At 38.2% G+C, this 25,029-nt stretch overlaps 1 protein-coding gene across 9 annotated transcripts in view; it reads right to left on the minus strand.

Annotated features, from left to right (window-relative positions):
• CACNA2D3 (calcium voltage-gated channel auxiliary subunit alpha2delta 3) overlaps nucleotides 1-25,029 on the minus strand; it is a 493,098-nt gene that overhangs the window by 436,914 nt on the left and 31,155 nt on the right. For 3 of the 9 annotated variants that reach the window (XM_040568221.1, XM_040568220.1, XM_040568218.1), the window contains exons 1-2: nucleotides 20,175-21,017; nucleotides 19,474-19,555 (exon numbers count right to left, since the gene is read on the minus strand). In XM_040568221.1, the coding sequence (XP_040424155.1) occupies nucleotides 19,474-19,555; nucleotides 20,175-20,293 (201 nt within the window). In that variant the 5' untranslated portion in view covers nucleotides 20,294-21,017. Of the gene's footprint in view, nucleotides 1-19,473; nucleotides 19,556-20,174; nucleotides 21,021-21,323; nucleotides 21,839-25,029 lie in introns of those variants that run through there. The other 6 variants (XM_040568219.1, XR_005822833.1, XM_040568222.1 and 3 more) reach the window with 6 other exon arrangements.

A 25,029-nucleotide genomic window follows, 5' to 3' on the forward strand; every position in this document is an offset into this window, starting at 1 on the left:
AGAAACAGTATTAAACAGGTCAAGCTTGTAAGAGCTTATTATAGACCCAGTGGTTTTTTTGTTTGTTTTTTGTTTGTTTGTTTTTGCCTGCTCTAACAGTGTAACACGTAACATTTTCTTGAAATACCCTACCTTGTGACAGAGTGTCAGATTAAAATGCTTCTCCTTCTCCCGACTTGGTGAAGTAGAGTGCCCACCACACACGAAATGAGGTGCTTTGGGACTGGACTCTAAAGAAAATCTAAACATTAGTCTGAACTTTCCTGAAAAAAAAAAAACTTTTAATTATTATTAACAGTAATGACAGTAATAGAAAGATAAGAGTTCCATGGATTTCCTGTGTTGACAAAGCATCCAATTTGTTGTGTGAAACGTAACTTGATCACAATGCAGGTTACCTTCAAGTATCAGTACATCGACAGTGAGAGTGAGACAGGAGGAAGGGGACAAGTGGAATAAGAGAAACTGTATCAGATTTGGTCTGTACCCTACAAAGTCATCGGAATCTTCAGTGGTTGAAATAACATCCAGTGCTTAGAGGGGAAAAAATAGAGGAACAGTTTAGCAGGGAACATCAGGACAAATGAATGGCAAGCACTCACTTGAGTCTTACTGAGGTCATGATGGCAGAAACTCACTGTGCGTGTTCTCTGAGAGGTGAGAAGCTCTCAAACTAGACCTGTAGACAGCCAGCCTGAAAACACAGCTGTAGAATGCCTTCGGGACCACAGAAGATGTCACCCACTTGAGCGTGCCTGGCAGCTCCACATACAGTAGCATTCAGTACCTTAATGCACTGCCCAGGATTTTCAGGCTGGCAGCCCGCAGGCAGGCTGCTTTCCAAAGAAGTCACACAAACAGAAAATGAACAGATCTCAGACCATGCTGTTCTCACAGCCGCTCTTTCGGCTGCCTGTCATACGGCTGTATGGATGCAGTCATCGAGTCTATACCTTATCTGAGAAGAAAGATTGGCAGATAGCCTACTGGAGTCAAAGCAGGCTGAAACGGTCTAGCTATTTTGACTTGTACTGAAGATGGAAATTGCCAAACTCCAGAGCCGCTAGCCAGGACTAAAATAAAGGGTAAAAAAATGTAAAAGCACAGATCACAGAAGTAAGATGCTCGGGAAAGTGTAGAAATACTGAGGGAGTTATTTTTAAAAGCAGGACAAGATGGGTTAGCTAGAAAGCCGGGTTTACACACAGCACTTGTTAAGGAGGACCTACAGGAAGACCGAAGCGTGTGCTTGAAAATTTGCATCCTCTTCACAAATAGATTAATCAAGTGTTAGAAAATGAAATGCTGATCAGCTTGTACATCAAGATCTTTTGCATGTTCACAAAACATTGTAATTCCCGTGTTTAAAACTATAGCTGCTTATTACTCTACTGAAGTGGGGAAGGCTCAGCATAGAAACAAGTAGCAAAGTGAAACCAGCAGCAGCTCCAGGCTAGGCAGTTCCATACGCACAGCAGCAATACAGAACTAACACCCCACCTGTGGACAGGTCACCCCAAACTGCCACTCACCACCCTCATTTACCTCATAGGTAAACTGTTCTCGCCTACCTTCAACACTGCTCATGGGCTCAACCGCATTCATCAGAAAGTATGCGGATGGCTCAGCACATATATATATATATATATAAAATAGGTATATTATTTATATATAAATATATATATAATTTATATATATATAAAATAGAGAAACAAATAGCAAATGTAAGTAAAAAAATTTTAACAATATTTTGCTGTCTCAAGGTAAGAAAAGAGATCATGATAAAGAAAAGGTAAGAAAAAAGTGATTCAGCTGACTTTTATGTCTATATCAATACCACTGCCTCTACAGACCATTATCAGTACTACCAAACATCAAAACGCTTGTCCGTGCAAATTTGCTTAGAGAGGTCAGACACGGATTTTCACTTTCCTTCAGCTCCCCAAATTTCTAATTCCAGTTGTAAAGCCATATTACAGTAGGCATCTACATAAAACACAGACACACCCCTCACACAAAGCCTGGCTCAACCTATTTTATGCTATTAGGGCTATTCAAAAAAATAATACTAAGTAGCCATTGCTATTAGTTTAATACTTAGTAAAACAAATTAACCCTATCTCCCAATTGGAACACCCTGAATGATATAAACTGAGTCCTAAATAATGGATTCAATAATTTTCTTAAGGAAGTCAAAATACTTGTACAGCTGGCTGATTAAAAGAAGCCACATTAAAACCTTTTCAGTCGATTTGAATACCTAAAACATTTATCGTACGGTAGTTAGCTTTGCTAAAAAGCATAGTATTTCAGTGCCAAGAAACAGAAACTAAAAGGAAAAAAAATTCCCGATATGAAAAACTATTTTTCACAACAGTTTAGTCTACGTATTTATTTTTAAAAGTAGACGATGCCCTTTTGGTGAGGGAATTGTTTTTTTGGTGGTGGTGGTGGTGGTTTTTTTCTTCTTTTTAACATACATATGAAAAGGAATTTTTCTTTGAAAGATCTAATAAGATCTCCTCTGGATTGTTTGAAAAAAGTCCTGCTCTGCAAAGGTCAGACTGTAAGATACTTGGCTTGTCTAGTACAATGAACCATGGTATTCAATTTCACCTCCCATCTTTTTCTTTTTCCTTTACTTCTGTTTCATAACAGACTACCATTAATACTTATTTACCACAAGAGCAAATCTTTCTTCACACTTTCTCCACATTCCAGAAAGGCCAGATTAAGAGATGTTTTTTCACGCCTGGATGAACAACACCTGCAATACAACATCTTGCTGCAGAATTTGGATATTTTTATCCCTCCACACAGGTAAATAATTTTTTATTGTTATTATTATGCCATGCTTATAATCCTATTTTTAAAGATGCAGAAAACTATACAGCTGCTACTGTTTTCCCATTTTAGCACAAGATGTAGCTCAGGGTTATGATTTTTTTTCACAGCTGCACAGAGAAACCAATCCAGTTACTTTTTAAAAAAAAACACCAGTTACCATGCTCATTAAAGAAAAATCTTTTTTTTTTTTAGTAGGACTTTATAACAACTGCAGGTAGTAACATGCTTCCTCTATTCCCTTTTTCACGTAATTGTGTTTTCTTCTTCTTCAAACACACGTGCTATTTCAATAATACTATTTTAAAGCCCAGAGAACTCTTCCACAAGCACCATTTAGGTTCTGAACTGATCCTGAAAAAGGTTATGTGTTGATCATACTCCTGCTATGATGATCATACTCCTGTTATGTGATGATCATACATCTGCTCCTGCTGCATAAGAAAGTTTTAACTGCTTTTTACACTCATTCTGAGCAAATAACCATAGTTAACACTTCTCGACTTCGAGATTTTACACAAATACAGCATAAATATTTAAGATGAGAAAGGCAGGTTCTCAGGATGAAAAAATATTTTTTAAAATGGAAACACAAAGATATTAGTAATAATCCCATCCTTCATACATGTAACCAATTGCTCTATCTAAAACTCAGAAGTAATCTCACTACCATCCATTCAAATACTTCTGTGCTTCAACAAGTGCATTCACATAACATGACCTATATCCATCCATACAGAGGAAAACGTAAAGCATTAAACAAAGCAAGATCTAGGAAAAAAATGAGAAAGCAAATAAGAATAACAGATTTTGAACTGATATCAGAAATATCTGGAGTAATCTATACATAATGCAGCGTAGTTGTGGCTTTTGCAGCAAGTGGCAGTAGGTGACGTGAATGTGAGAAATGCATTGTGCTGGAGGACTGAGCTGCAGTCCTCTGGTATCAGAGCTGTAGGTATACTGGCAAGTGAGGAACAAAGCTCTGCTAACACCTTTGCAATCATCCAGCAGATGCGCCAGAGAGCTATCAGTACCTAACACTGAGCTAGACTGTCTCAAAGACACTACTACTACTGTCCAGGATGAATCAAGAACAAAAACCAGTTGCTCAAGATCACTCAACAATCCTAGCAACACACAGTAACAGAACTTGGGTTTCCCAAGTGCCATTTCCTTCTCATGACATTTAAAAGCCACTACTAATAAGCTCAAAGTGAGAAAAAGAAGGGGCAAAAGCTCTCTGGGCAGATATGGGGAACTTTTTCCTTGTTGAGAGGCAATGAGTGAGCCTAAGCATGTTTATCAGAGGGGGGAAAAAAAAATAGAATACAGTATGACTGTGTAAAATTTTTTAAAGTTTTCCTTCTTAATGTTTCTTCTCCGCAACAGGGCACAAGGTGCTGTGGAAGGTATAAACAATTCTTCCAGCTTTGGAAAGTTACATAACAAATAGTAAAACATGAAAATACATTTGACATTATTTCCACAATTTTCTCTCTCTGAAAATATCAGTGGGGCTCAGATCAGAAATTACAGAATGAACGTAGGGTAGCAGCATGGGGAAAGAATCACTATGAACAAATGAAGAAACATTTACACTTCTCAAATGAAATTGCCTTTTACATCTAAGAAGTTTTAGACTAAATACAGTCAAAAGCAACCAGCAATTGGGAGGTGGAAGACTGATAGAGATACAAAGCTCAATGTACATCAAGGTTACATACCATTTCTTAAAACATGACTATCAGAACATTTTAAAGAAATGAGAAGGATCCAGTGAAACAGGACTTTAATAAAGTACTTTTAAAATACATAGCATGCATACACACGCACACACGAGTTAAAACGTAAGACTAAGTCACAGAAGAGGATTAAGACAAGGTATATTCTGAAAAAGTCAATTATGACAATATCAGAAATCTGAAGTGAGGACAGAGGATGGGAGAAAAAGGAAATGAAGAAGCATCAGAAAGGAGAAAAAACAAATGCTTGGTGTAGAGGATATGTTGTATATCAAGCCACTCATATTAAAAAGGAAGAAAGCAATTCCTCATACATGACGTAATAAAGGAGAAAAGCTAGTGCCACAAAATGATTGCAAACTCCTTTGGAAGGGAATGAAGAGAAGAATTAGGGAGCCTATATGCTGAAATCACTAGGTGACAATTTTATTTTACCGTTCACCTACAGGAAATGTGATTCTATTCCAGTTACTTTTCTTTTTAGGCAATTGAAAGAGGAAAGAAAAGCAATCTTTCAATTCTAACCTCCTACCCACCCAGAAGAAAAAGTAAAAGTTGGCAAAGTACATACACTTTCACAGTTAAAAATAAATTACAGCTTAATATGAAGCCTTCAAGGAGATTTATAATTACTCTTTGTATTGAAACCATAACATTTTCCAGCCTGAAGAACATTGCACCCTCAAACATTCTACACCTCTTCTCCTGCAGACTACAGTCTCATTACAGGTAGCTGTCTCATTACTCTGTATAACTACTGTGAATGTAAAAGAGAACTTCCCGATTGTAGATCCAATCCTTTTGAAGTTTATATTGTAGTCAGCATGCTGCTAAGAACTAGTTTAAAGGCTTGCAAGAAGGCATACAGTCATAGTAGATATAGACCTACATATATATCCCAGGTAAATGTGTTTTTTTAACTTGAATGTACAATAACTTGCTGCCACAATCCAGGAGATTCCTTTCCTCAGTTCCCTTCTCCACACCAGTCATGATAGCTCTATATATAATCAAGGCAGAATCACCCCCTTTTTTTAAAAAAAACAGTATTTGTGCTACTCACTACTTTGCACCAGTACTTTTAATTGAAAGCAGATATGCTGTCACCAAGATCAGCCTTATTTCAAGTACAAAACTACTGAAGTGCTACTCATATCAACAAGCAAAGTAACTCCATCTGCCCCCATTTCAATTGCTCCTGATGTGAATTTAAATTGCGTTCATTAGTTTACCCTTAAGTGAGATTGAAATAATAGCATTAATCCTGCATTCATTTGATATTCATTCAACTTCCAAAGACTTTGGAAACAGATGCTATATTACCCAGACTCCAAGCCTGTTTTTGACCAGGCTACTACTGCTACATGGCATGGTGCAGAGGACTGACCTGTTCAGTCAACCAATAAACCATTCATTAATACATACTAGTAAGGCATTTGATAACTTTTTTTTCTTTAAGTGAATTTCATATACAAGTTTTGATCAAAACATTTCTAAGAAAACGACCTACACTACCGAAGACAAAAGTGGAAAACTCTGCTTACTAAGTGCGGAACCAGACATACTACAACTGATTTGCACAATGTCAATCAACAGGTCAGGGGCAAAACCACAACTACATGTGGTGGGTTTTTGTTTTTTTGTTGTTGCTGTTGTTTTGTTTGGAGGCTTCCAAAGCAGAAACAATATTATTTAACTCAAATTAATGAATGCATTAACCATCAGACACCTCAATGTTTAAACAAGTAAATAAAATGTGAAAGGATTATCTCTGCCAAATTAAAGAGTTGTCCCACAACATTGAAAACTTTGCTATTAAACGAGGAAAGTTCATGCAATGCAAACCATGGTACAGTCTGCCTGGATTTGTCTTAATCACACCAGGAAGTCTTAGGTTTTTACTAGACTCTTGAGAAGAAAATACCGGATAGGCACCAAGGATGCATGTGAAGAAAGGGAATTTTGTACTTCTCAAGATGGATTTTATTGAAGATTTTTGAGAAGAGCTGAGTTAGCAGCTGCTTTTGTCAGACAAATTATGTTTAGAATAATTACAGTTTGCAGTTATGACTCCTGTGCATTTGTAAACCAAAATAAATAGAGTGCAATCACATAAATAAAAGCCATACATAATTCTATAGATCATCATTTGAATTTTTTCAACATATGTGGGATTGGGACCTACAATGACATTTTCTACAGCCCATGTTCACACAAAATTCCCCAGACATCTTCTAATGCTAAAGAAGTTCTACTGAACAAAAATATATTTATATTAATAACATGCTTAGGGTGGACTTGATAGAATTAGTGCCAAGTTATAAGTGCAGTGAGACTCCTGTTACACTGGGGCTGTACAGATAAAAACTTCAGCAGAGAAAAATTCAAATCAGTAACTTAAAAAATGACAACATTCAAAATATTAAGTATCTGGGAAGCTAAATACAAAGAGAACTATGTTATCTCTTAGCAAGATTGTTTAATTTTAGATGCCTTTCCTAAATTGAATTTTACATTTCTTAGCACATGATTTCCTCTTCAGGTTAGTTCTTGGCAAAAGTTTTGAAATCACGTGGCACTCATACATTTGAAAAAAATAACCAATTTGACTTCCTGACTGTGAGTTACATGTAGGGCGACGAAGATGGTGAAGGGCCTAGAGGGGAAGACGTATGAGGAGCGGCTGAGGGCACTGGGCCTGTTCAGCCTGGAGAAGAGGAGGCTGAGGGGGGACCTCATCGCAGTCTACAGCTTCCTCGCGAAGGGGAGTGGAGAGGCAGGTGACCTATTCACTGTAAACACCAGCGATAGGACCCGTGGGAATGGCGTTAAGCTGAGGCGGGGGGAAGTTTAGGCTGGACATCAGGAAGAGGTTCTTCACCGAGAGGGTGGTCGCACATTGGAACAAGCTCCCCAGGGACGCAGTCACTGCACCAAGCCTGTCTGAATTTAAGAAGCAACTGGACTGTGCACTTAGTCACATGGTCTAAACTTTGGGCAGACCTGTGCAGTGCCAAGACTTGGACTAGATGATCCTTATGGGTCCCTTCCAACTCGGGATATTCTATGATTCTATGTTTTTAATATGGAAATTGTTTATTTAATATATCTCAAAAATAATCACCAGTATACAGACTTTGACTCAATTTCACACAAATATATTCTACACTTGCATTAAAGAGGTAAAAACACGTGCTTCAAGTCCTTCCGTTTCTTTGCCCCTGCAATGTATTCTGTTCTTGTCCATCTTATTTCCTTTGGTCTCCCTGTATTTGCCTTTAGCTGTTTTAAATGAGATGGTATCAGAAAGCTGAAGTAGACTCCTCCCTGCAATTTACTCTGTCTGAAAAGTGCTGTAAAGTCACTTCTACTATGACAAAAAAAAAAATCTTCCAGTTAATATTTGAGCGAATTGTGTTCTCTTTTCCTTCTTCCTGAACATGCTAAGGTACAACTAAGCATATTCACTGTTATTGGAGAAATAACCACCTCCTCTTTCCAGTAACTTTCACAACATATAATGTATACTGGTAGATCCTCAAGTATTTATTCTTCCTTTTGAAAAGTGTAACATTACTTGAATAAAAGACCATTTTAAGGACGATACCTGTATTTGCATAACCTTTCCCTGTACTTATGCACTGAAGTATTATTAAGCCATTATTCATTCTCTTTCTGCATATTTTGTTCCAGCTGGCCAGATCCTTACTGCAGCACTGCCATTATCTCTGCTCAAGTCACTGAAAAAAAAAAAGCATTAATGATAGACGCTTCCAGAGCAAAAAGCAAAGGCTATAAACAAGTGGGAGTACAGAGAAGGACAGAGTGAAAAAGTACATGCAGAAAATAAATTTATATGGTAAATGTAACAAATAATCAGCTACCCATAATGGGATAAAGAAAGTTACCTGGTTTTCAATTTAAGTGCTTTTGGCATTTGTAAATTTGACTCTGTAACAAGTCTTATTTGGTTGGATCTTACTTGAAAGAAGATTTTAAAAGGTCATTCTGAAGGCTCTCATGAAAAAACAGTGCAAAACTGCAGTTATGGAAAAAATGAATAGTAAGTGGTACCAGTGTAAATAAACTAGCATAACAGAAAGAAGACTGCAAAATTGAAGATTAGTTTCCAGTATGAGCACAGCATATCACTTTGTATTTAAAGGATATGTAGAACGAATCCTCTGACAAGAAATGGTTCTGTTCCACTTGCCAGCACAATGCCACGTGGAAATGTCAACCATGGACACCAAATATGTACAGCAGAAATAACAGGGGGTTTGTTCATTTCATACTTTAGGGCTGTAACACAAAGCCATTCATCTTTTTAGCTGTGGAAGAAGTTTTCAAGTCTGCTTCCGAATTAATGCTTTGTAGCTCTCAGAGGTGCTAAGTTCCATGCACTTTGCCTTGCTTCCCTAGTGGTGTTTTCACCACCTCATTTTCCCCACACAATAAGCACTTTACTCCCAGTCCAAGAACCTTTAACATTTAGAGAGTTAAGGAAAAAGACAGCATTGCTAGGTCTATTTCACAGGAAAAGTTAGCAAAGATGCCACCATTTGCCAGTGACGACAGCAATTTGGGGGAAGTCCTGCTTGTAGCTTTAACTTTCACGTTAAGGCTTCTGGCATTCTGGACAAAATCCTACCACTGCCCCAAGTTCTGAAATTTGTATGTAGGACATTACAGGTATTATTTAACCGCCTGAGCAGTCTGTCAAGAAGTTATCACAGACCTAGGGTGAGAAGCCAGATCTACCTCAATCTTAGTCTTCTGCCTTGATTTTAACAGGAAATTTAAAACTGAGGTGGCCAACAGAAATCCTTTTTTTCCTCTTCGTGTTTTCCATAGTAAGTTCCAAAGGGTTGTCAGATCTCATCTTTACTTTTACTGTGAAATTTTGCTGCAGTTTGTAATGATAGAGGGATGTCTGTAACATGAAGCGAGTACTCAGACTTTTTGTACAGTGCCATCTATAATCTCTTTCTTGTACTTCATTGAAGAAGCTGCCAAAGATATTGTAAAAGGCACAATGTGCGTAGGGGGCAATAAATCTGTTGGATGCAGATAGTCAATGGCTATCAATGGCAAGTCATAACATAAAGCTTTACTCTTAGCCTCCTACAGTTTTCATTATCAGTGAAAATTTCTATTAATGTGATATGATAGTATCACGTACAAACAGCTCAGCAGTCATAGATTCGGCACAGCTGTCATAAAATGATAGTCATTTAGCTTCAAGGTAAAGCTGAAGTTTGAATATTCCTGCTTTTCATCTTTGAAGCTTTGTCACTTAGAAGATAATTATCTAGTCTTGTGACCAATGATGTGTTCCCAACACATCAAACTTTAATACCCATAGTACAAAGATCCTTTTCTTGTGTCTTGAAAATTAGTGACTTAGATAGCTTGACAAACTCATGCGAGTATATTGAATAGCCAAACGTTCAGGTACAACCTAGAAGAACAATAGGAAAACTAGATGCTGTAGCCCTGACCAAGTTTTTCATAATGCCTTCCAAATAGCATTTTCACAGTGCCTTTTATTTAACAGGCTAGAGATACTATTACTATATAGTTCAATGCCTGCTTTTTAAGAAAACAAGTCAAATCCTTGTTTGTATATAAAAACTTGAAGAAGCTCCTTGCCAGTTACAGCAGAATAATCTAAAGTGAAAACGGATGAGGCATAAAACCTTCTACCAGCTGACGAGTGATTTCTGTGCAACACTAAGTTCATTTAAGGTACTGTGGTTGATAAATATAGTAAAAGAAAAATATCTACAGTAAGACAACTAGGAGATAGAGTTTGGTTTAGCCCTAGAGTAGAAGGGAAGTGCCTGTGCTACCATGACAAATTAAAAATATAAAAAGTTTTCCAGTTCATGCAATCAGCTTAGCAGAGATTACTCTCGAGATCTCATAATTATGAGAACAGTTACATAGCCCTGTTGTGAACAGAGGAGTGTCTGTGGAGGAAAGTCTACCTGAACATTAAACAGAAGAGAGTTTAGATTAAAACCCTGTAATGTTAATGCAAGTATTTTAAAAGAATGAGACAGAAAAGAAGAGGCCTGATGAAGCAACTGAAAGATGGTATGACTGGGGCATAACAGAGTTTTAGGAGAAACAAATATATCAAGTGAGAGAGAATCAAAATCCTAACTAACACAATCAAGAATTCCCTAGGTCATACTCAGAGACTTGGAAGTGGTTAAGTTCACAGGCAGTCCATTGGCATACAGAGTAAGCTTTCATGCCAAGCTCATAGGTCTGTGAAAATGCTGCTTGCTTATAAGACTACCAAAGAAATCAGCTTCAGACTAACATTTTCTACCACATGGAGAGATGCAATCCAAGAGTCAAAGCCTTGAGCTGATGAAACATGCGTAGATCCAACAGAAAAAAGAATGGTGGCACTATATATTTTTATATAAAGAGTATTTATTTGGAATTGTCTCATTTTTAAAAAAGCTTCTTAAAAGTAACTGAAAGGTAAACATGGCATATGGCCTGGACTACAGAATGAAAACAAATAGAATTATTGCTTTCTTGATTTTTGCCAAATGAAACTCATTTCCAAACAAACATAGACAATGGCTCAAACATCAAAACAACTTTTATGGAAATATCAATCTCTCGCTAAGTTATCCATCTGTTTACTGCAGTTGAAAATCTTTCAGCTAAGGTCCACAGCATTTCTTGTGATTTTTATTATCCCTTGCATTTTTATCAGTATTTCACAATAAGGGAGGCAATAGTATGGATACTATACCATGGATAATGTAAAGCATATAGGTCTTCCAGACCGAAAAAAATCAAAAGGAAAAGGTATAAAAGTACAAGTACACTTCAAATTGTATTTATTTAGCCTTGATCAAAACAGGGGCAACTGCTTTTGCGAAAAGATAAGTGTGTCTTAAAGTTTCTTAGAGCTGCTTTTCTATTTCTATTAGTGTTCAAGGATACAAAAACCAACAACAGCCTGAGTGCCTTCTGCAATAAAACTACGTCTGTGAATGAGTGGAGAGCTGTGGGTGGCATTTACCTTATTTCAGAAAGGCTTTTGATATCTCCCACAGTATCTCAGTATCTAAATTAGGACAACTATGGTCTGTTTGAAAGGACTGGCAGATAGGTGAAAAAACAGTCAATCGGGATCAAAAGGTAGTGGTTATTCACAGCAACCCTGGAGGCTATTTGCAAGCAGAGCTCCCCAGGGGTCTATACTGGGAACTCTTCGTTTTAATGTGTTTATTAATGAACTTTATCACTGAAGATGGAGAAGACTCATCAAGATTGTGCACACCACTTTCGGAGAGCACTTGAAGGTAGGGCATGCATAGCAGGGAACTGTTGGGGAGAGGACCTATAAACAGTCTTCTAGTACCTACAAGGAGGTTAGAGACAAGAATAACCAATGCTGTTTATGGGGATGTACTATAGGAGGAGAGAGGCAGCAAATAGTTTTTCATCGTGAGAATAGTCAAGCTGTGGAATAAGAGACTGTGGCATCTGTCTTTGAAGGTTCTGAAGACTGGACTCAAAGACCCCCAAAAATGTGCTCTGAAGTCTGCACTGACCTTACTTTGAGCAGAAACTTGAGTTAAATAACCGAAAATGTTCTTCCAGAACAATTACTGCACAATGGCAGAAAAAAACAGAGTTCCACAATGGAAGAGAGTTAGACAGTGGCAGAAAGGGGGAAGATGAAAGCCACTTTTTGTTTTGGTTTGGTTTTCGTCTGGCCAGAGGTAAATTCAGTATCAAGGTATTCAGAAGAACATCAAGCAGCGATCTTCTCAACTTGCAAATTCTAGAATATTCACATAATCTGCCACCTGCACAGAATTCAGGGAAGACCATCAACTCTATCGTTTGATTACTCCAAAGGAAAATATTTTATGAGGCTATTAGAAGCCCAAAAGTCACTTCCACCCTTTTCTATATGCCAAGAACAAAGCTTTGATAAAGAAACTACTGTCACATATACAAGCAAGAACCTAAAGAAACAAGCAATCAAGTCTGCACGTTAAGCCCCAATACATTGAAGGAATTATATACACGTAGTTCTCATTTTATATCCCCAATTTATGAATCAGATAAGGTCACCATACCATGTTTTTTTTCCTTTTTTTTTAAATGGAATCGAGAACAGTTTGTTCATAGATCTTCTACAACCTTTTCTTAGGTACTCTAAGAGCTCTATCTAGTTTGAAAGATAATAGTGACAGTTACCTTTCTAAGTGCTGCCTGCACTGCAAACTGATATATGCAAAACTTCTTCACCTCCCAGCAGCCATCTCCTTTATAAAAATTGCCTGGCACTGTGTGCTGCTCAGGCAGTCCTATTCTGAATATACATTTAAAAGGTACACACATCCCACCTGTAGGCTTGTCCAAGATTTGTTTTACACGTACAGATATGCACCCAACACTTACTTCACTATAAACTCGAATCTTTCTCCCTTCATACTCAGAGTACCACTGCTGAAATAGCCTTATTTTACCTTTCCCTAGTTAGACAAGTGATTTTTGTTTTAAACTCAACTGCTGTCCATGGTAAATTCAAGTCTAGCTTGTTAAAGCAATCTGAGATTCTATAGCTACTGCTAAGATCCAGCTAAGGAGTGTGTGAAGCCGACTCTCATGTAAGAGAGATTTATGACAGCTTAATTCCTGTGCTCTGGATTCTACTGTCTGCAATTTATTCCCAGCTTAAATTTAATATACTGGTTGTAACATCTATACAGTCCGGTGTGGACAAGCCTTTGTCTCTCTTAAATAATCCCATTCTCCTCGCGCCTTATAATATCCTCCAAACCAATGTGCTAGTTATCAACTATCTGTAAAGTCCCAAGAGATCTGAGGGCAGGATATTTTCAGAAAACACCTGTCACTGGAATTCAACACTTCTAGAAAGGTACTCAAGATCCTTCCCAAATTCTCTCGAAGTATTAATTAAAAAAAGCTTCACCACACAGACTTTCTTCAGCTACAAATATTGTAATGAATTTGTCATTCGCAAAGGAATTACTTAAGCTTTGGGAAGAGGATAACTGGGATCACAAGAACGTCCACAGTTTTGCAAAAACCTACATAGAAAAAGCAAGATAGGAACTTCATGAGAACGATATATTAATCGGAGTATTTCATGCAAACCTTTCCATGAAGCATCTATAGCAACCTTAACAAAATAGTCTATCCTACACATTGTACAGCACAAATTATATATTGGTAACCATTTATTATCAGCAACAAAAATTGTACCCTACAGAACAATAATGACATTTGAAAGTGTAGAGTATTGATTAGCAGTTGCTTTAAAAGTGAATCACCATTACAATGCATCATCTACTCATGGTTGTATACCTTCACTGCCAAGATAATCTGCATGGAGACCGGCTCTTTTAACCTTGAAATGTAAGCATTTTCCAATACAGGACGTAAAAACAATCAACCATAAATGCATTAAGTAAGGGAATTAGCATTCGTTCCCTTTCGATATCTGATACTTTCCAGTTGGATTGTCCACTCGATTTCCATATTATTGGAAGTGAAATGCATACAAACTTACAGAAGCCATCTCCTATATCTGTTAGACTTCACCAATAGAACATATTTACTTTTAATAATATAAATAAGAGGATCACGCTATGCTTGCAAAACCCAGAAAGACAGAAAATACTGCAAAACACAGAGTACTGATAGCAGAAGAGAGTGAATTCACTGTGGTTTAAAATAGTGCTTTCCTTTTAGTTAAGGAGAAATATAAAACATGATGATTGATATTCAGGTTGATTTAGACTACATTTTTAAAACATTACAAGCACCAAGAAATTATTACTCCTGTCAAAACGTTCAAACAAGAGAGTACACATCATTCAAGATGCAGTTCTAACTCACTGAAGGCAAAGAAAATTCTCCAATGCCTTCGGAGAAAGCAAGACTTCATCACATGAAAGGAGAAAAAAATCACTTATAAAGAAAAGAAAGTTACATAGAACTATGATATTTTCTTCTGCAGATCAATATGCTAACTGAACATTGGTATTGGACGTACCAAGTTTTCCCCAAAGTGCACTTTTTACTCTCGGAAAAAGAAGAAAATAAGATATTCATCCAGAAGAATCTACCTTTATGTCTTCACATAACAACATTAAATACACAGCAAAATACACAAGCACTCAGCAACTGGTTTAGCATGGAGAATAGCTTTGTGATTTACATAGCCTGGAAGAAATGAAGGGGACAGGAGTTCAAGTCCTGCAAGTTGCAAAAAATCATTTGCATTAATCATCAGAATTAAAATGTTTTAAGATTCACATATGATTTTTTTTAATCATTTAGTTATTTATTTTAATACAGTTTAAAGCGCATAGCTCAGTCCTGCTGACTCTTCCTTCAAAGGAGGCAGCAGTAGCTGCAGTGTCTTGAGCAAAGGAAAAAAAAAAAAAAAAAAACACAGCCTAAAGAGACCAGAACCAACATTAGGCTGAATAAAAGAAAAGCAATTAATGTCAAGATGATGGGACTAAACTTCTCTAAGAATTTAAGTCACTATTATACATTTTAAAACTAAAGATAGATGTACTGCATGAATCAGATACACCAGCTGAATACTAACTGCTCTAAATCACGCTGTTATATTAATTTTGTACTGACATTTCCAGAGTTGTAAGAGTCAAGATACAGCACTAGTTGGTAAGACAAAATGTAGTTCTGAGCCTTTAAAACAGGCATGCTATACTGATCCAAAGATTTGCTTGTAGAAATACAATAGATTTGAGAACTCCTAATGCAACAGAGATTTTGTTTCGATGAGTGGGCATATGCAGACCTTAGACTGCCTGAAATTACATAACACTGAAGGCTCAGTTAAGCAACTTACATAATAAAAATCTACAACAGCTTTAAGAAATACGGTTTTCAGCAAGAAACCTTATTGGCCAAACGAACAAATACAAGTTTATTTTCAGTTAAAAACTGTTCCTACATTAGTAATAAGATAGACTGTTCAAGACCAAATCAAGAATTCAGGGCTCAGAGTATGAAAAAAATTTTGTCACAAATAAATTTGAGAAAGCATAAACCACGCTGCATAATCAGACTTAGACCCCACTAATATTAGAAAAGCCTTACTGCACAAACATTTTTATTTTTTTTTTTAACATTAACCGAAGGCAAGTTACCTGCACTTTCTACTTACATTTTATTACTATTATTTTGCAACAGCATAGAACTCGAAGCACACCATTATCATGAACATTAACATGAACAATAGCATTCCCCAAGTCTACTCCCCCAAAATTCTAATTGTAGCAGCAAAGCAAATACATTCCCGGCACCTAAGCCTTGCTTTTTATCCTATACTTAAAAACCCTGGCTTTGCCAGCAGGCTATATTAACATTCAAACTAAACATAATCAGTGTTTAAAAAATGTTTAAAGATGTGTCAAGATTTAAATAGGGCAGATGTCTTTTCAAAACATAAGGAAAAAGAATGTTCTGTTATACTGTACTACATGTAACATAAGAAACGATTAAAATTGGAATCAATTCCTAGGCCCCAGCAGTATTTGCTAGCTAGGTGAAGAGCACGCATGTCTCTACAGCACCAGGCAGCTTCTTGTATAATGCCAAATCTACATGACAACTGTAAAACCTCCATAAATCAGATAGCTTAGGAATAATATTGTCTTATTTTCTTCTGTTTGGTATTTTGAACACTAAATGGCCTCCCTCCTCTTTGGAAATAAGTAACAGAGCATTAAAATGCAACATTTTGAAGTGCTAATTGTCTTAAATCTCATCTTCGCTTCTGAAGTCATTTACTGAGCTATCATTTTCTGAAGTATTTACAGCATTTGTATTTCACCTAAAGCTAATTCCAGGAAAAGTCATATATCCCATATACTGTTAGAAGGTGTAACAACATACTTAGATATTATAATAATGTGATAAAATGATAAGCCATTCAGTTAAGATAAACAGTGCTGCTTTTTTTAAAATTTACGAAAATATCCTTATATATCTTTTCAAAACTCAAGAGGACAGCATTTCTGGTTACTCATTTGATATTCACAGCACAGCAATATATAGGAATTGCAATAACTATATCAATATTCACAGCTACAACCTGGTAGAGTTCTGTTTGAGTATCTCACATAACTTCATTTGTTTAATGAAGTTTCAAGATGGGTAAAATAAATTTTATTATGTAAAGCCTTTCAGCAGTAGAGCGTGTTAACAATGCCTAGATTTCAAATACATTCCTTTAAAAGTCGCGATCCTTATATATGTTAACAGAATGAATCAAGTAACCTGTACATTAATTTTTCATTTAGTAAGCCTTTAAACTAAATGGCACTACAAAGCAGTTGGTAATTGAGAAATCTATAATGCCCAGATACATAATTATAAACATGTTTAATAACAATGCTTAACTCATAATCAGAAAGGGGATTCATCCAGAAACATTAGAAGTTGCACTGCTTCTAGAAGTGGAATCCTGACTTTAAAAAGACATTGACTCTAATCACCGAGCTCACAGTACATACCAGATGGATTCTTGATGCCTGACTAGTAAGGGGAAGGGAAAAAAAAGAAAAAAAAACACCACACTTGTATTTAGAGCAGTACTGTGTAATCACTTCGATTAATTGTTACGATAACTTCTGGCACTGACTTCTCATGTTGAAAATACTTGTAAATCTTGAAGTTCGCTATGTTTTTATCCATACAAGCTTACAACAGAAATACGCTTAGCAACAATACAAGAAGATACACGCCAAAGTCATCTGTCATCCAGGCTCATTTGCCATGACCAACAGGAAGAAATAGCAAGCTTAAAAGGACAGAGACATGCAGAATTTTAAATAAGAATGAAAAGCACCAGAGGTTTTCTCAAACTACTGTAACCAGAAGGGAAGAAAAAAATAGAGGATATGTTAATGGAACAAATAGGTTCTAAATACCTGTCAAATCTGCATTTTGTCTTTCCCATTTCATTCTATAATGAAATGCCATAACAAAAGCAAGAAACGAAAGCAAAATAGCTTGGAATGAACATACACTATCCACCTTCAAAAACAGTAGCACAGATTTGTCAGTGAAGTAGAAAGAATGCTGATGAAAAAGGTAAAATGAATAGCTTCCAATTACCTACAATTATAACAACCAATAGGAAGAAATCTTACTACTACAGAGGAAAAAATACAGCCGTCTTCCTTTCTGTAACATATCTACTATGAGGAAGAGGAGAATAATGAAGGATCTTACTGAATCTTTGTGGATTTTAGCACCATTGCCAAACACAGCATATTACATATTTTTCTGGTAGATAAAATTTTTAAAGCCATTTTAGTGCAAAAATGGCTGCACACAGAGCAGTTACAAAGTTAAATAAATGTACCTGTTTGTTAGGGCCCAATAAAATATTAAAGCCTTTTAATAATACTTGATTAGATACTAATTGAAATGGAAAGGTCCATCTGCTTCATGAATGTGAAGAGTTCACACAAAAATGTGATGAGAGTACACAAAGGATGTGAACTAAAAGCATAATAAATACTGAATGTCTTGACTTTCAGATTAAAATAGAAGTTGGCCAAATATACTAAACACAAGCCATTTAATGGCTTTGAAATGTATTCAAAGACCTCAAACATTTTTTTTCTTAACAGCTGTGTATTCCAGCTTAGCGAAGTTCAGGTTTTGCAGTCCTGGATATGCAACACTGAAAAGACAGATATGACTATGGAACTCGCACGTCTAAGTATTGTTAGGTGCTTCATTTTACATAGAGGGCATAAGCATTTTATTTGAACTGTGACATGTACTGTCCATTACATAATTTCAAAAATATAATACAAAAAGCCTTTCAAAATCAGTGCTACGAGCTGAAGCTATTTCCTTCACAAACAGACAATTTAACATGTTACTCAGAACTCAAAATCACATCTAAAAGCAGCAGAAATTTAACATATGGGTTGCATGAGTGGTCTCTAGTCAGAGATTGTCTCAGTGTTTTTCCATTTCCATATCACGTATTAAACACTGCAAAATCACAGTCTTAAAGTTTTTAATATATTTTAGTCTTTCACGATGCCTTTTCCAGCACCTACTATAAAAATAAACTGTCTACAACACAGAACTTCAGTATAGGTTGCATATTTAAATTGAGGACTGTATCCAGTCCAATATCTACCTCATATTCAAATCCCCTTTCTCATTACCCCCCTGCCCCAATTACACAGACTTATACCAATTTCTCAAGTTTTTGCAATACTTCACTAGCTTATTACCCAGCTGTGCAGCTGAGCTAGAAGATAACCACATTCATTCCTTTTATCTGTAATGATGTAATACATCCCAGCACTGGGTTGAGATGATTGGGGAATAATGGGATTGTAAAAACTGTAGAGATGACAAACAACAGTGCAGCCTTCTTTTCCTAATACAATTGCATAAATACAGCACAGGGTGAAAATAATAAAATATGCCCTAGTTCTGCTCCTTGAGTGAAGTTACCATTTTTCATAAGGAGCAGCTGTTCCTACACAGAAACATCATCACCACAATGCAGCAACTAGACGAAATACCCACAATCTAGGCTTCAACCTTGACTTCAACAAATAAACGTTGGAGTTTACTTTCTAATAATAACAAAAAAAATCATCCCCCAAAAAACAACTCAGTATAATCAAGGAGCCTCCAGATAGTGCAGTGCAATGCAAAGAGTCATCAGGGACTAGCATGCAATACAAAAATAGATCTTCGACCAAAGGATGCACTGCTCTGCTTTCCTATGAAAAAAAATTAAATCTGGCTCCATTTTCTCCTTAAAATCCTTCCTTATTACAATCAAAGAGATCCTTACCTTCTGCAGGAGCTGGGAACCTGAGTACTTGGCTGCAATAGATTTGATCTCCCCACCAAATGCTGAGGCCCAGAGCTTTACACTGTGAGGGGAAAAAAAAACGAGACAGGAAGAAATGTAATACACATGTCATAGCAAGCAACACAGACTGTAGCAGCTTCAGCTGCACTCATAAGGATTCAAGCAATTTTGCATTAAAGAGCTCAAAGGAACCTAGGCACAGCAAAAGATTAGCAGAGCTGTTCAAGTACAAGCACACGGCAGATGCTGTGCCAAGGTAAGGCCTGCGATACAGAACCACCTAACCTGCACTTTTAAAAATTAAACAATCAACTTGTACAGAGACATGCTTTTGCACAATATAATCTATGCCCACAGAAAGAAGAGGAGCAGGTAGAACAGCAGAACAGTTCCAAATGATAACTTCTTGCATGAGTTAAGATAATATCAACTATGCTAAATAGAAGCGTTTAAGGTAAGACTCCACAGCCATGTATTCCACTAACACATGCACTAGAATAAAATTTAAGTACTGCCACACATGTTAAGGACTATGATTTCAGAAACAGCTGACAGAGGAGCAAAGGTGCCTTGAACAGTCAAATACCTGCAATAAATATATAAAAATAAAATAAAAACTTGAGCAGGCAAGTTCTCATTCTTGACCACGGTCCTGAGAGAAATAGCATGAAAAGACTTACACAGACAAGGGGATCTGCTGCTCCGATCCAACCAGATCCACTACGGCTGTGTTAAAAGCAGTCCAGAAGATAAAGAAAAGACCCCAAAAAGCCCGAAGAAGATTCAAGTTCTCTAGCATTGTGTCTCCCTACGCCTGAAAAAATGTGGGGAAATTCAAGTGAATCTGAACGTAGCAGCTGTGGGGTTTTGCTTCTAAAGCCTCTTTCCCCACCCTTGCCCACTCCACCAGAGCGCCACTGGAAGAAATCACAGCTCCATCCTCATCCCTTCCAAGAATGACTCTGTCTGTGTAATGGAAGGAGAGGACCAGAAGCGAAGCTCTAATGACTTGAAAACTATTGTGTCCCCGGTAACAGCAAAGCGTTCTCCAGCACTACTGCAGCCACTTGCACGTAGTTCTTTACAACTCCGCAGTCAGCAGCGTGCCGGAGTTACTTCAGCGACCTGCTACTGCTCCAAAGTGCCCTCAGAAGCAAGCGAGCAGCCTCTCGATTCCAGCCGGGGGCGGCTGTCTTCTCGCGGGTCCCGCTCACTTGGCGGCAGGGCAGGCTGCCTAGAGGTCTCCTCCCCCTCGCCGGCAGCCCGCAGCCTCCAGCCCGGCCGGAGCGAGCCCAGACATTGGGCCGGCGGTGCGGGAGCAGCAGCCTTTTAACGGGATGGCGCCGAGGCAGAGGCAGGCACGGGAGGAGCCGCCCCGGCGGGAGGGTGCCTCCGCACGGCGGCAGCGGACCGAGGATGCTGCCGGGAGCCGGCCCCTCCGGGACGGAGCGCTGCACATCGCCGGGGGGGGGCTGCGGAGCCCGAGGCGGCCCCGCCGAGCCCGGCCCCGGCGTCCCGGAACCCGGCCCCGGCTCCCTCCCCGCTCGCCCAGGGCTGGGGGCGAGCCGCGGCTCGGCGAAGGAAGAGAAAGAAATGCAGCAGAAGTGAATCGGTGCGGGCTAAGCGGCGGGAGCCTAGGAACGGGGGAGCGATCTGCGCTCGCCGGAGCCCCTTGCCGGAGGGAAGAGCGGCTTCCGAGCTCCACCACGGCGAGGGCAGCGTGGGGAGCCGGAGGGATTGGTTCAGGTATTTGGGTTGTTGGTGCGATTGGGAGCCCTCCCTCCCTCCCTCCTTTTGCTTTTGTTTCTCGCCCTCTGCTCCCTTCTCACCTTCTCCACCAAAGGCACAGACTTAAAAATAGCGGTTGAACTTTAATGGAAATAAGCGTGGCAAGACCTGGGGATGAGCTGAGCCCGGGCTGAGTCATCCTTGCATCACACGGTGCAGCTCCGCGGCCGCTCTGGGGGGCTTGTTTCTTCCCTCTCGGGCTAGAATTAAAACCCCCAGAACATGCACCCTGCCTTTGCATACTGTAGTTGTTTAACAGTTGCTGTCTTGAAGCTAGATATGCAATACTTTTTTTTTTTTTTTTTCCTTTCCCCCCCCCACATTACCATTTCTAAGAGCACCAAACAGTTTGCTTTAAGATACCAAAAATCTCTGATTAACACCTGGCTGATGAAAGCTTTCTGCTTCCTCAAATACAGCTGGAAGTTTAAAGTCAGGAAGACCGGCTTAGGTAAACCGTATAGAACAAGAGTGGCATAGGGCACCGCACCTCTCATCACACACCAGCCATCACCCAGGGATAGCCAATATATATTCCTGCCCATACCACCGCCTTCATTTGAAGGCAATGAAGGAATTTGTGAGAAGGGATGCTGGTGCTGTTTTGTGTATTATTTAACTGCTCAAAACCGTGCTGTTACTGTGGATTTTCTAAACAGTGTTTTAAATACGCTGCCATGTCACCAGGTGTTCAGCCTACCTACAGGCAGAAATGTAAAAATGCACATGGCTGACTAACCATATATAATGAATTACATGCTCCTTTGAACGTATTACATAAACACTACTACTTTCAGAACTCGGAAGGAAATAGGAACTGAGGTGGACTGCCTCACTAATCGTGGTTGGTTTTTTTTTTGAGCTTTAAAAAAAAACATTTTCAAAATCACATCAGGATAGAGAATTGTAATACTAACTTGTGGGACTCAAGCTTAGTTTTTACATTAACGCAGATCTTCACCTGTCTCAATTAAGACAGCACACAGTTCACTGATGACAAGTAACAGCTAGCTTCATTCTTCAAGGAATTATCAGAAGCCCTGGAAACTTTCTGAAGGCACATACAATGTGTCTATGTTCAATAGCCCAAGAAATTTAACATACATTAAAACCACCACTAATTACTATGAAAAGATGACAGTCAGTTGTCCAGCCTTGACTATTAGACACTCACTATCATACCAGATTCACATTTTGTACCTTTTTCATATATAACTGGTCAGTTACATTCATTTAGTATAAAAATCTTATTTCTACTATCGTTAGTCTCAGAAAAAAAAAATATTGATACTCCTAGCACAAGACCAGCAACCACCTTTGGCATTAACAGACATCTGCATGCCTTAAACTGTAGCGCGCTCTCTGCATCTTGCATTAACACACACCAATAAGTTCATGCAGTTATTTAGCTCTTTTCAGTAGGGCTTTCCACTCACTGACTGTGCTGTAGCAGTGGTTTAACACACATGCACGTATAAGCCTCTAGAAGTGGCAAGTTTCCCGTCACAAGAGAAGAGGGCTGGCATCATGTCCTGGCCCGACTACCACTGGCTATGCCTGGAACAGAGATCACTGCAGGCAAGGCACCAGGTCCAAAACCAATGTTACGGTTTCCACCACCACCACATTGTCCTCATGAGGTGGATGCAGAAACTTTCCCTAAAGTGGGCTTGCATGAGGACCAAGGAAAATAAATAGTTAAGCATTAAGTTTGGCCAAAAGGTTTGAATCCTTTATAATGGGGAGGTGGGAGTGTACATCATTATTAATGCACAGCCTTGTGATGTTCTGGAACAAAGTCAGAAAAAAACTAAGTTTCAGAGAAGCAAAATAATGAAGTTAGATTTTGAAAGTAATGTAGCATTTCTATCATGCACTTACACTTTTATAGATCAAGATTCTTCCAGATTCAGCTGTTAAACGCTGGTCCCACTAGAAAAACGTGCATATAGATAACTGATCAGAGAAGTGATGCTCCTAAAACTGTAGTGGCATCTCAGCACTAAGTGCAGGAAAGTTATTTACATGGCAGCAGCCTCAGAAGCAGAGCCCCTCGTACAAGTGTACTAACTTGGATCCTCCCACAGCCCGTTTTTAAAATACAAAACATCTCATCTAATCGCCTGCTCTGTCTGATGATCAAGTATATAATGGCACATTTTATTACCTCAGAAAATGAAAGAATCCACTTTCTCCATGAAAGCAGAAAAATTCGGACACATGAATTAACAACAAAGTGTTGCAATAGAAAGTCACAGGCATGGTCAGAAAGCTGATGAATCTCCAGAGCTTTTACAGTGAACCACATTCAAAAAAACAACCAAGGGACTGAAAAAAAAGAGGGAAAGACAGGTCAAGTGCAAAGGGTAACATGAGATTTAACACAAAGGCTGAGGCAGGAAACAGATGAAGGGAAAGTCCGGCAGATAGACACAGAGTAACTTCACCTGACAATTCCCATTGTTTTCCTCTGTCTACCTACAGATATATTTAAACTGATAGAAGGGTGCATGAATAGGGTCGTATTCGCACCGGTGTACTTTGAGGTCTTTGATTAGACACGTATCAAGTCCTAATAAAAAAAAAAAATCAATGGAGAGACTTAAGAGAGGGGAGAACATATGGTGCATGGGAGAAGAGTAGGAGGAAACGATATAATTAACACAAATGTTTATTGTATTTTTTTTCTGATGCTTCTTATCTACAATTGTTTAATCTAAAGAGAAAAATAAATGCAGAAGGCTAAAGTGCTAAAAGCCTGCTGAAGATGCAAGTGACTTCCACAAAAAGTTTATTAATAAAGGTGGGGAGGAGGGAATATGTCAGTTTAGCTATATTCCACATATCAGAAAATTCAGATACTGCAAAAATAGATAAGTCTTAGCTACACTACACATTGTGGTGTTATTAATTGCTTTGTATTGTATTACTCAGTGGTTCTAAGCACAAAGCTTTAAATCTTCAACTGTGTTCCCCACAGGGCCTTTTTCGTTTGGACTAAGAGATGAAGATGTCCCCCCCACACATACATCTTCTTTGAAATGTTTTTCCAAAATGATGACCCTTTGAACATAGGAAGTGGGAAGTACAGAGGGGAAAAAAGGAGGAAGTGAAATATTAAGTTAATTGTATGAGGGAGCTATATGTCCTATACTGAAAAATTTTCCAGCCTTTAACCTGCACGCCACTTTTCCCTTATTTCTCTAAGTATGTTTTATGTAGACACACATGGAAAATGAAGACAGAGGTAGAGGAATAACAAATGACATTTCAGCTTCACAAAGCACTTCGAGATTGTCAGATAAAAGGCAAAATCTGAATGCTCAGGATTTATTTAGAAACAACCCAATGGTAGAAGGATTCATCAAATAGTGTTTGCACGCAGTGAGAACACGGGTTTCCTTGTTTCAAGTGAGCTGTACATCAGAGAGTAGGAGGCTGCATTAGACCTATTCTGTAGAGACTTAACATATGTACACGTATTCTTTGAATTTTATGAAGGTCCCATGTGTATAAATCTAAGTGTTTTATTAGTCAATAAGGAGACATTCCCATACCATTTCCAAGCCACTTACAACAAAGATTGAGGTCAAGTAACATTACTCACTGGATTAAATTATCACAATTCCACATAATGCACATGAGCTAGCAACTTGTGAAAATAAAAATGCTACAAGATTTCTAAGCCACATCAGTATTTTGTGAGCAAGTTTGCTGTGTCATCATCTGGTTTGCATATACTGTTTA

Source organism: Cygnus olor, chromosome 10 (assembly GCF_009769625.2).
Source record: "Cygnus olor isolate bCygOlo1 chromosome 10, bCygOlo1.pri.v2, whole genome shotgun sequence".
Lineage (NCBI taxonomy): Eukaryota > Metazoa > Chordata > Aves > Anseriformes > Anatidae > Cygnus > Cygnus olor.